At 45.2% G+C, this 13368-nt stretch overlaps 1 protein-coding gene across 8 annotated transcripts in view; it reads right to left on the bottom strand.

Moving 5' to 3' along the window:
* The window catches only part of nrxn1a (neurexin 1a), a 48671-nt gene that overhangs the window by 4317 nt on the left and 30986 nt on the right, over positions 1–13368 (bottom strand). For 2 of the 8 annotated variants that reach the window (XM_071907936.2, XM_071907933.2), the window contains 10 exons: positions 12981–13007; positions 9617–9739; positions 8612–8993; positions 8129–8319; positions 7742–7915; positions 6282–6401; positions 5265–5446; positions 4929–5100; positions 3858–3947; positions 2406–2716 (listed from right to left, as the gene is read on the bottom strand). In XM_071907936.2, the coding sequence (XP_071764037.1) occupies positions 2406–2716; positions 3858–3947; positions 4929–5100; positions 5265–5446; positions 6282–6401; positions 7742–7915; positions 8129–8319; positions 8612–8993; positions 9617–9739; positions 12981–13007 (1772 nt within the window). Of the gene's footprint in view, positions 1–2380; positions 2717–3857; positions 3948–4928; positions 5101–5264; positions 5447–6281; positions 6402–7372; positions 7400–7741; positions 7916–8128; positions 8320–8611; positions 8994–9616; positions 9740–12980; positions 13008–13051; positions 13062–13368 lie in introns of all 8 variants that reach the window. The other 6 variants (XM_071907938.2, XM_071907935.2, XM_071907937.2 and 3 more) reach the window with 6 other exon arrangements.

The following is a 13368-nucleotide window of genomic DNA, read 5'->3' as shown; positions in this document are numbered from 1 at the left end:
TCTTCTATCAGTCTTACCCATCAAGCAGAGGTATACACACACATGCACACGCACGCACGCACGCACGCATGCACACACACACACACACACACGCACAGACAGTCAGACACCAAACATCAAAACGAAACTGAGCACTGTGAGTCAGAGCAGCCTGTAGCAAAATACCGAGCCAGATTCTGCACACAAATAGACACTCTCACACACACACACACACACACACACGCACACACACACACACACACACACAATCTCTCACTCTCTCTCTCCTCCTCTCTGGTGCTCCACTGTCATGCATTATTAATCCCTTCCACTTTTCAACACACAAAAAATTCTCAACAAACTGTAGACTGCAGGAGGAGGCACATAACACACTCTTATTGCACTAAGCACCGAGGGTAGGAGTAAACCCATGGGGAAATTTAGGCTGACCCACTTCAACACACATATCACACAGACACACACACACACCCACACTTGGGCGCGTGCATAAAATCGATAAGTTGCTTGGACCAATAGGACCTTGGGAAGACGGCGCTCACTGCCCCTCCTCTGATGCAACGTGCTGCAATTCAAACCTATTGTTCTCACTCCACCTGTGTGTTTGTGCGTGCATGTGTGTGTGTGTGTCTGTGCGTGTGCGTGCGTGAGTCTCTGTGTTCGTCTCTACATTATACGTGTGCACTGGTTAAGGCCAGGTTGGTTGCTAGGCAACCCTAGGCGGCCTCAATGGAGAACGGTAGATTCTTCTTAAATAAGACAAACACACACACACAGTTTGGGGCCAGAAAGAGCGATTGCACTTACACACACTGCAGTATATTGAGCATATAATGAGTGTGACCTAGTTCCCATATAGTGATATTGACTCCATTGCATAGCCCTGCATACCAGATACAGCACTGACATCAGCATATCATAGGTGCAGGAGTACTTATGAAACATACATACACATGCACAGAGGCATGCACACACACACACACACACACACACACACATAAACAGAGGGAGCCTGAGAGGTGAGGTGTGAAAACAAGCCCCTGTGACACAGTCTGTCACTCTGGAGCGCCATCCATCCAGCACTCATATCCATTATTGATGCCTGAGGCTTAGCTCACAGCTCTCTGCATTCTATTATTTATGTCTGAGACAGCTGGCGGCTTATACACAGAGGAGCTATTCTCTATGGGAGACAGGGAGGGAGAGAGAGAGAGAAAGCAGCGGGTAGTGGGGTTCACTATCTCCATGGCAACTCGTATCGCTGGGAAAAAAAAAATCTTTTTCAGTGCGGCAGACTCACGGTTTTATAACAGAAGAAGAACCGCGGCACACACGTACGCCCACGGAGCTCGACAACATCTCAGTAGTGATCATAACAATAGGCCATAACAGTCTCTGGTGTAGCTTGTGATAATGTATTGCATTAACATTTGTTGTGCAGTTACATCCACTATCAATGAGAATCAACAACAGTTATGTGTTTCCATTGTAGAGTGCCATTTGCATCAGTTTACTCAGCATGTATTGGGAAAAGCTATTACAGCTTCCATTAACACAAACATTCCTCCTCTGTAATTTAGTGGGTGGGTACCACTTACTTTGAACTCGCTGAGAATTCACTACCTAATCCCCTCATCTGTGTATGTGGGAGAGCAGGGATACGTGTATGTGAGCCTTCTACTGATGAAATATTTTTGTTTCTTGTTTTGAATCTAAAGGACATTTGACATGTAAGATTTAATATAGTTAAAAGATTATGTTACATGACAAATAATACAAAAAATGTCCATTTTCATTATCTTAATCATCAGAAAATGTAGCTCTTGTTGAAAAAATAAGCTGCAGGTAAAATTCATCTTACAGCAACAGTTTTTCTTACGAGCATCAATCAGTCGCTTATGTCAGGTAAGGTTTGAACTATAACTACTTGATCTGATTCATGTACAGCTCACATTAGTTGTTTATAACACATCTCAGCGGGCTTTTTAGCTGTGGCCCAATTTATTCTGATTTTATCTGGTGTGACATGGCATAGATTTGTGAATCAATGATTGATTGACTCCCAGCCTCATCATGGCGCTAGCATGGGAGCTTAAAACCATCTCGCTTTTGCCACTTCTTGCTATTCACTAGTCCTTCAGTAGTGGGCTGTCTGCATGCTAATCCTCTTATTGAGCTCAATAAGGAAGTTATCACAGAAAATTAAAGCTCATTAATTACCCATTACCACCGTGAAGTATGTTGGCAGTGGGGTGGTAGATATATGTACAAGATATCTGAAGAATTACATAGGAACAGTAAATCTTATTTTTAACCACACGCAGCCTGGATTTAATGGGTTTTCCTGACATAAAAAAAGATTAGATGGGGTTAAAAATCAGACCCAGTGAATGTGCCGCTGTACTGACCTGCTGCGTGGCGCCCTGTTTCCTGTTGGTGGCCGTGGTGGTGGTGATGTCACTGATGGAGGGGGCAGAGTCGGAGCGGTTGCCCCCGGCGGCGGCGCTGGACTGGGGGGTGATGGAGGAGGAGGGCATGTCGCCCACCAGTCGCGCGCTGCCCTCCACCCTGATGTGCGGGTGGCCCTCGGCGGCCATGTTGAGGATGCGCAGGCCATTGTAGTAGAGGCCAGACAGCTGGCCCTGGAACATGCCTGCACCCCGCTCACCTCCGCCCACACGAACCGTCGTCTGGCTGTTGAAGATGGTCAGCTGGCGACCTGCACGGACACAGACACACACACACACACACACACACGCAAAGTCACACACAGGCAAAAACACACACACACACAGAGACAGGCACACAGGAAGGAAGGTGGACAGACACACGCATACACAAATACAATCACACACACATACATACCAGTGGTCACATACGTGCATACATACACACACAAGAGTGTTTGAGTGTTACACAATCTACCACCCCCAAGCCACGGTGAGAGGATGGGATAGATTAAGCATGGCAGAGCAAATCGAAGCCGTGGAGCACCGTGGGGGGGGGCTGAGACTGAGAGAGGTAAGAGTGAAGAGAGGGGACGAAAAACAGGAGAGGAGAAAAGGGGGGAGGTGTGTGAAAAGGCTGAGAAGTCGAGGAGAGGAGAATGAAGAGGCGAGGGAGAGAAGGAGGAAGAGGCAGCAGATGAGAGGAGTCAGAGGGCCCTGAGAAGACGGGGCTGACAGATGGTTGCTATGGCGATGGCTGTGCGGCACGACATTGTGTTTGAAAGAGCAACAGACAGGCAGACAGAAAGAGAGAGATCTAGAGAACTGTTGTAACAGCCCTATGAAGCATGCACAGGTTATAAGCTCTGGCACTGCTCACTGTTAAAGGGACTAGAGGCTAATTTAAGGAGCTCTGCCGAAGTTTAAGAGGAAAACTTTTACATTGTTCAAAAAAGCAATGCTCTATTAGTCATTTCAAATTTACATAATTCTTACATGTCACAATACTTTGCAAGTACTTTAATTTGATTACAAAATTGTTTTTCAACATGGGTAAATAATCTTTAGTGAATGCTTTATAGTTTACAATTTGATAAAAAAACAAAACTTATTAACCAGTCTTAATAAAGCATCTTTTATCAGTACTTGTTTTCTATTTTCTGATTTATTCACATTTAAATCTCTCCATCGTCCCTTTAACCTGATATTATCAGATACACACTAACAAGATACGTTCACAGGCACTACAGTTTACACACTATTACACACTACAGCTGCCCCACTTTTAAATACTTAGTTATGGATTTAGATTTTTAGATGTTAGTTGATGGTGCACAGTATAGTATATTCAACTGGCTTCAAATTGTATTTTTTAAGCTCAAAGTTTTAAGGAATTTTAATCAGGGTTTTTACCTTTGTCGAGTAGCCAATCGTCAACTACTCGACCGAGCCGATAGGGGATTCGCTGTCTGGCGATGGCCAGGCGCTCGTTATCAATGTTGCCTTTAATTTAGAGATGAAAACACAGTAGTAATTACGCACATCCAAACGTGGTACAGGAGCTGGATACAAAAAGAACAGCAATGAAAAGAAAGTAATGGTCTGCTCATTGTTAGCATGTCGCTGCGTTAAGATAAGCTTTATCCAAGCTTGATGTGCTACGAGAAAAGGAGTTGAATTCACTAGGTTTCCAGTGAGCGGACTCTTACTCTCTGTTCATTGGGTTTAATTTAAAGAGACATTTCAGGGGTTAACATCTGCAAGAGCACAGGGAAATAATGTTACAGCTGCCACATACTGTCTATATGACTGTCTGAGTTTAGAGTTACATACAGGAAGAACCCTCACACACACCTCACAACAACTAGCATTTAGCATTTTAGCTAACAGCTACCTAAAACCTGGACCTCAGTGTGTTAAAGGTGACTACCTAAGATTACAACTTTAGGATGAAATATAAAAACAAACAAATATAAAACCAAAGACTATGTTCAACAATATACACTCTTTTTTCTTTTTCTTATTTTTTTTCTCTCTAGTTATACATTTAACTCAAAATATGACATCTTTTTAAATTATTGTTTGTCCAACAATGCACCAACTGTTATTATTTTCTTTTATGATGAGAAAAACAACTGATACCTGAATTGAATATTTTCATAAATTACCTTTAACACTATTTAACAGGCCTAACATAACATAGCTGGCTAGTACATGTCTATTGTAATAAATATCTCATTTTATGGTTTAAACATTCATGTTTCATATCATATCACACATATTTCATTTCACACACAATAACATAAAACAAAGCTGTAATTATATTTCTAAACCACAGTGTTTGAATATAAACATTGATAAGAACAAAGATGCGGTTCATCAATCAAGAAGTGGGCTGTTTGAAGCCATATGTGATTGGCTCTGCCCCAGCTAGGCAGTGCTGTGGTTGGTGGGTTGGGTTGATGTGGGCGGGGCAGGGCCTACCTGAGGGGTAGCGCTCAATGACCGGCAGGTCGTCCAGCTGCAGGGTTGCATTGCCTCCGCTGCGGGTGAACCGAACTATGTGGTACTTCCCGTCGTTGACAAACTTGGAGCTCTCCTCGATGTTGATGTCATCAGTACCAACATTAAACACTACTCTAATGTTGCCCTTGTCCTGAGGAGGCAAAAACAGTGAGCACGCTATGTCAGCATATGTAATGTAGAGATTAATCATTAAAGGAAGAGTACTATGTTTGTCCTCTTCCTTTAAATTAAATTGTATGCAAGTATATCAAAAGCACCATTTTCACTCTGCCTATTGTTTGTATGTGTACTTACTATCTGCAGCTGGAGGTAGTCTCCCAGGCCAGATGCGCTGTCCACCCTGAGCAGAATGGCGTGTTTCTGCTGGGTGCTGAACCCGAGGGCCAGGCGGTCTGCCCTGGTGCTGGGACGTTCATTGGGGGGCCACGTGTACACCACCACGCCCCCATCACGGCCAAAGATATAAGTGGTCCCAGCTGGGCCAGACAGAGAAAAAGATTTAAGGGCAGTGACACACTTACATATGTCATGAACAGTGGTAGCTATCATCAAAAGTTCCCCATCAGGCATCTATCTGGCCTCAGTCCTGCATTAGCAATGCAGAGGCAAATTCTGCCTATTCTTTCCCTAATGTTTAATATACAATGGGCAAATTGACACTAAAAACTTAAATGTCACAGTCGACTGGCTGCCCAGACTTTGCTTGTGCCTTCTGCAGGCTGAAAAAAAAAAAATTAAATTTGCATTTTCCAAACCACTCCTCAGCATCAGGCGGCAGGCGGTAATAAGTGTGACTCATACAATGGCTACATAATGAGATATCTTGCCTCTCAGGCTGAGGATAATTTAGAGTCTGAGGCTAGAAAGTGTAAAGAGGAAGTCATTCTATGTTAAAGTATCGACCCTAGTGAAACCAAACCAGCTTTTTGAGTAGGTAGTAGAGAACCTTTTAGTGCCAGTTCAGAATCAACAGTTGACACTGCCCTCATGTGGTGGCTCTGTTCAAATGCACCCAGCGGGGCTTTGATACAGTGTTTGAAATTTACTTGGAGGTTTAGAACTGGCACATAACAGAGCCAACCCTATAATCAGAGGAACTCTAACTGCTATTTACTGAGCATACCTGGGTCAGACATACTTTTAAAAATTTTGTTGATTCTATGATCAGGCAAAAAGGAACCAAAATGCAAAGCCACCGCATCTTGCACTCCCAGCTCTCTACACTATGAGCAATTTAAATTATTCAGTTTGATGTATAACCTACCCAGGTCTGAGACATGAAAACATGAAACGGGAATCAAAGAGACTCACCATCATTGCACAGTGGCCCAGCATACGAGGTCATGCTGCAGTCACAGCTGAAGCCCTCCCACTGCTGCAGACAAACTCCCTGATTGGAGCAGGAGTCTTCTTGACAGGTAGTGCTGGGACCTGGAGAGATAGAGAGAGAGAGAGGGGTGGGGGGAAGTGGGGGGTCACAGAAAGTTAGGAAAAGATGAGCACACACCTTTTCTTGACTTTGTCTGGAGCCCAGTGTGTTCACTACAATGTCAGAAGGGTATGGTCATATTCAGACCTGCTTTTCCTTGAATCAGCATTATGCAGTTCTGAACGGGTTGGTAGACTGTTGTGCTGCAGTGATGTTAATGGTACTTTGTAGTGATTAGTAGTATTAGTAGAAAATCATTGTGAAAGTAGGTAGTATTATTGTTATTGGCGGATAGGCTCCTATTCTTTATCTTTCCCTTACAGAAGATACTAGATTTTACAAATAGACTGAACTGGGATGGAATTTATTGTTACTGGTGAAAAGAGCCAAAAGTGGAAAGCATGCAGGCGGTGGGGCTAGATTTGTGTGGCAAGGACAGGAGGAAGAGTTAAACATAAGAGGGCTGAATTATGTTTAAAGGACTTGGCCTTCATCTCAATACTCTTTCCTCAGCAGTCTAGCACCATTCCCTCCTTGCCTCGTACTGAAACCACGTTGGAGGAGAATGTCAACGCTCTAACCTTCTCTTTCGATGCGTTTCCAGTACGAGGCACGGAGAAAAGGGTATGAAAGGATTCACAGATAGAGTATTGATATCCAACCAAGGTTAGGTTAGGAGTCAGTGGGAGGGGTTAGAGAGCATGCTGCTAGGCAACCCGGGTGGAGGAGGTGTGGTCAAACTCAAGCGGTGGTGATGTCACTACTGTGATGATGTCACTACGGTGGCCAGGAGAGGACAGGTCAGTGTCCGGTAACCTCTGACCTTTGACTTGGATCACTGGGATCCACACAACACTGGGCACCACTGGGAAGTTGTAACACACGCGCACACACGCACACACATACACACACACTCACACACACATTTTCCCATTCACACACGTGTCTCACATGCACACACAAAGTGATATACCTTGCAAGTCAGCTTTCATCAATGCAACTTTTGTCGGCCAAACAAAAAAAGCAAACAAGCAAATTAAGTTAGATGGTTAGTCAAAGCACACAGATGCCTGTGAACTGCTGAAAGAGAGTGTGACAGAGAGAGCCATAAAAGATAAAAGAGTGAGAGAGAACACAATGTGCGGAACGATAAAGGAAGAGATGAAAAAAAAGAGAATACAATTCACAGCTAATAGACCAAAAGTTGGGTTAGCAGGTTAACCTAATAAGAACAGAGAGCATGAGTCAAAAGAAAACAGAAAAAAAAAAAAAAGTTTGATATGCAATGGGGACATGGGAGCAGGCCAGGGTTTCTAGTGTGTTTTCAGCGTGTGTGCCTCACCTTCACAGCCTCTTTCTACTTGTCCCATGGTTGCCAAGGCATCAGCCAAAAGGTCAGGGAGACGGCCGTTCAGGTCAACTGTTGCTAGGCAACCCTGGAAGCCCTCACGGGAGTGGACCAGCTTGGGCAGGTCTCGGTACATCTCTTTGGACACGCCCCCAATGTAAAGGTCACCTATGGGGAAGCAGCACGATCACAATGCTTTATCTTAGTCAAATTGTATCAGTATAGGTTGATATTGTGTCAAAATCAGTTACATACCAAGTAATGTATGTGTATGTTTTGTGAATATGTGTACCAATGTGTATGTATTTTCAAGTGAGTATTGTATTGTATAGCGGGGTATCACTGTGTACCCTGTTATATTGCATGTATACATGTGCGTACCCTTGAGGTCGAGGTTCTTGGCTCCCATGGTGGTCTGTGTGGTGACCTTGGTGTCGATCTTGACTGTGTGGAGATTGTTGGTGTCTCGAGAAATGAGCACGTTGTGCCAGTGGTTATCATTCAGAGGGGTGTTAGAGTTGCCCTTTATCAGGTGGGCTCCGTTGCCCAGGTCAGAGATATAGTGGAGGTATCTAGGGAGGGAATAAGGACAGGAGAGAGGGAGGGATTAATCAAATGAGGAGGGAAAGGTATTAAACTAATGAATTGTATTCATGATCGAAAACAACATGGGACCATGCACTTTGAGGTATTTTAATTTTCCCTGCAAAAACCTCATTTCAGGAATTGAAAAAAGCTGCATTTTTGACATTTTTTCATGTCAGTTTGATAGTCTGGATTGTTGTACATGAGGGACTATGTTAATTGCAACTTACAGTAAAAAATGGCAAAATTGGATATACAAATACACATTGTCTAGCTCACCCTTTAACAAGCTCTACCACTATGAAGTCGTTGCCGTCTCCCCTGTTGTAGAGGATGAGGCCGTCGGGCGAGGTGGTCTTGAACTGCAGGAAGAGGTGCATGGAGTAGTAGGCCTGCAGCGTGGGCAGCGTCACGAAGCTAGAGCGCGAGCGGAAGGTGACAGGGTCGGCCACGATGCTCTTGTAGCCGATGACGGCGTTGAGCTCGCAGTAGTCGATGTCGCCGTTCTTACACAGGTCGATATAGGGCATGCCGTTCAGCGTCAGGCCCTGCAGGTGGCCAATGAAGTTGGAGGGCACCGCGGGCATGAAGCGCTTCTCCGTCACAATGCCCGTCTCCACATTGTGGAACTCCAGCTGGGTGTGGTCACCCGCCATCTGACCTGGTGGCGGGGGCAAAGGTCAGAGGTTAGAGCTAGAGGGGTTCCACGTGGAACTATGCTAATAATAATGCTAATACTAATATTATAACTAATACAAACACAAATAGTATAACTAATAGTATAACTAATACTTACACTAATAGTAATATGAATACTAACACTAATACAAATACTAGTACCAACACTATAACTAATATTAACAGTAACATTAATACTATTACTAATACTAATACTATAACTAATACTAACACTGTTACTAATACTAATACTAATGCTAATACTAGTACACTACATTTCATTCAATTATAATTATAGTCATAATCATAATCATCATAATTCAGAATGATTATTTGAACAGCTCCTTTCTATACATAGAAATGGCATAGCATTATTTTCACTCATGTAAAAGATAGATATATCCCATAATTTACTGTGCATTCAACTTTGGCTGAGAATTGAATAACAAGCATCTCCAAGCAGTTCATTATATAAAAACACAGGTTTCCATACAGAATGCTAAACAGAAGCCAATACACAGTCGGAACAGACCAAGACCTGGGTAGAGTGTTGAGATAATTTTGTGGTGAAAAGCTAAGGGGTTGAAGTTAGGTTGCTATGGTTACCTTCGACAGGCTGCAGGTCGTCCACGGTGAGTTTGAGGCTCTTGCCACGCCGGACCACTCTCACCGTGTGCCACTCATTATCATTGAGGCCCACCCCCGCAAAGATGGTCTCTGGGCCTTTACCTACACATAGCCCAGAGCACCATTAACATATGCAGAGAGAGAGAGAGAGAGAGAGAGAGAGAGAGAGAGAGAGAGAGAGAGAGAGAGAGAGAGAGACATAGATAGAAAGAGGCATAGAGGCAGCCAGGCAGGTATAATTAAGATGTAAGGACAGAAAGAGAGAAAATGGAGAAAATAGCAGAAGGAAGGAGGGATCACACACATCCTGGGGAGACAAACACCTCCTTGTCAACACTCTCTCTCTCCACAGATACACTGGCAACAAGACAGATGACGCGACAGAGACAGACAGAGACAGACAGAAAGATTAACATATATGGATGCCATGAGTGCCTATGATGGAGATTGTGAGTCACACCAGGCCCACGCCAAGACAATCCATCTGTGGACGGGATAAGTCACACCACCATGACAACCAACCTACTAAGCACACATACGCAGACACCACACCCCCTCCTCAATCCACACCCTTCACTCCTAAAAACCCGTACGCTCACAATACAACGGGCCTATGTATGGGCTTACACCTGTCTTTTTTCCCCAAAACACAGAGTGCAATACTCTACTAAGCCACATGGTGGCACCAAATACACAGCGCAGCGGCACCGGAGCTCTCCGTGGTGCTGAATTGCAGCAGAATGAGAGAAGCTGAGCTGTTGACTGCACACATTTGACAGCCTGCCTCTTCCCAAAACCTTGCTGTCCCTTCCCTCCCACCCACTACATCCCAAGGGTTAAACACCCCACCAACCCCGAACACGACCCCCCCACACACACACACTTCCACTCCCTTCAAGCCCCTGTCCGTTGGAGGCAATGGCAGGAGTGAGTGACTCTGCTGACAGTGACCTATAGGAGGTAATGACGGGGGGGGGGGGGGGGGGGGGGGGGTGAGAGGTAAACTGCCCCAAACAGATTCTGCTGTGGAAAATGTCAAGCATGGACACACGCCTACATTACTCACGCACAGACACACACACACACACACACACACACACATAGACAGACAGGGAAAGAGATATACAGGCAGACTGACACACACAAACATAATTAAACAAATATGAGAAGTCCATCAAAATGGATGTGGGACTGAGAGTCTGTGTGTGTGTGTGTGTGTGTAAGTGTGCGCACAGCCAAAAGAGTGTGTTGAGTGTTCAGAGAGGACATAGGGGTCCCCTGAGGAGACTCAGCTGTGCTCTGGGCATGAGCATCTCATCCTGTTACCATGGATCACTGCCTGGCACTGAGTGAAGGAGAGAATATGTGCATGTGTGTTTGTATGTGTGTGTGTGTGTATGTGTGTTGATGTCTGTGTGTTTTTGCGTATGTAACCGAACACTGAAAGGGTGAACAGGCTGATGTGAGAATGAGGCAGTGATCCGTGTCAACCTGGGAACAGGCAGAGGCGCACACACACACACACACACACGTGGGCACACACACACACACACGGGCGTCTGGGGTCAGTGCTAATAGTGCAGTGAGTGACGTGGCGAGCTACTAGTGTTCGGTGTTACTGTGGTGTTCAACACACAGTGCACCTCTGTGCCGTTATACCGAAAGAAAACAAGGCGAGATGATTCAAACAGAAAGACAAGAGGGACCGTTCGTTGCAATGGAAATACAATTCAAATCAAATGACAAAAGCTACTGGAGATTATAAGAGCGAGATAATGAAAACAAAACGACAAAAAGCTTTTCATATTTCATTAGCTCCAAATAACAAATGGCTTTTCTACCGGATAAGCCTCAAATCTCTCCCACGCCGGGGCTTTTATTTGACTGCTGAGTGGACTATTTCAGTGGCGCCTGGCTTTTAAATACGTTTTTTTTTTGCTTCCCCCTCGAATATCAGATGTATAATTTATTGTATGCACACGGTGTGCCAGAAAAGTGGCTGCCTACTGAAATGTTCATTGAGACAACCGGTCTAAAATTGGCCGACAGACGTGCGGGATAGCAACAGTGCTGTACAGCTAGTTGGGTTTCTATGGCAACCGCAGTCGTCCATTTCACCACCTCTTTGCCGTCACAGAGCATTCCTGCCTCTCTCGCTCGCTCTCTCTCTCTCTCTGGTCGTGAGAGAGAGAAACTCCACGTGAGGGAATTAAACTTCATCAGGGATTCAGCTCCGCTCGTGACAACATGAGCAGATACACACACACTCTCACACAGGAAAACACACACAAAACACACACACACACACACACAGATGGGCAATGAAAAAACAGAAGAATGCACAGGCACGTACTAGCTCACTCGCTCACACATACAGGCACACACACACACACACACACACACACACACACACACACACACACACACACACACACACACATTAAACACATGGAATGAAACACTACCCAAAGTCCCACATGTAAGGTTTGGAAAGAAACAACAAGCTAACAAAGAAAGCCACCAGACAGACGTTGGGATGAAGGTGCGGCAGTGAGGGAAACAGAGGGATAACGCGTCTTTTGTCTCCGGCGTGAAGGAGAAGTAATTAGCCGGCAGCCCTAAGTAGCATTCATCCAGCACCTAGCGCTCTCTCTCTTTCGCCCACTCCTCCCAACATCCCTCGCTTTCCCTCCCGAACACCTCACACTCAGCTTTCGTCCTCATAGCTCTCTTTCTTTCTCTCCGCGCTCCATCACATATTCCGCTGTCCCCTCGCTTCTCTCTCTCTCTCTCTCTCTCTCTCTCTCTCTCTCTCGAGTACCTCTGCCTCTCCTTCCTTTCCTTCCTCTCTCTCTCTCTCTCTCTCCCTCCTCCAAACCCCCACACCCCCCCTCCCTTCCTTCTATTTCTCCTCGCTAAAATGGCCGACCTGGAAAACCCTGGCCCTCAGCAAAAATCTCACCACTCCTGTGGAGTAGCTGAACAGGCGGACACACGCGCGCATATGTGCACGCACACACACACACACACACACACTCACACAGACACCTGTGTGTATGCCCACACATATACACACATATTCACACAAGCACATGGTACAAAGATATTTTGAATCAAGAGACAGAGGAAGAGCATTAGATGGGTTGACAAACAGAGAGAGTGTCAGATAGACAAACACACAGACTGATGGACAGACAGATAGACAGCTGCACACACACACACACACACACACACTCACATAAAGACATAAATATACACACGCACACAGACACAGACACACACACACACACACACACACACAGAGTGAGGGGAGGGGGGTTAGTTGAGATGGAGGGTCACTTACTGGCTGTACAGTTTATCCTGATACAGTCTGGAGGGAGAGCAGAGCAGAGGGTTAATGCTGCACACACACACACTCCACGCCCTGGGGACGCACACATCGACACACCCTGCACTCATATACACACACGCACACACACTGCTGAGAAAACACACACTCTCCTTTGTCATAGGACCTCAAACTGGACTGTGCACTTCCTAACAGCAGTGCAGACTAAAAATAATGATTGGCACCTTGGTTTTAGCCAATAAAGAGTTAGGACAGTGAAATCTGGATCACGATTGGTGGATCTATATGTGGAATTGATGTATCGGCTAAGGAGAGTGGTGGGTCCCAGCATGAGCAGTGTGGTCATTGGCTGCTCTAGCTTGAGCGACAGTCTCAGTCACCA

The sequence above is a fragment of the Centroberyx gerrardi genome, chromosome 20 (assembly GCF_048128805.1).
Source record: "Centroberyx gerrardi isolate f3 chromosome 20, fCenGer3.hap1.cur.20231027, whole genome shotgun sequence".
In the NCBI taxonomy this organism is placed as follows: domain Eukaryota; kingdom Metazoa; phylum Chordata; class Actinopteri; order Beryciformes; family Berycidae; genus Centroberyx; species Centroberyx gerrardi.
This window is presented reverse-complemented; position numbering and strand designations above follow the sequence as displayed.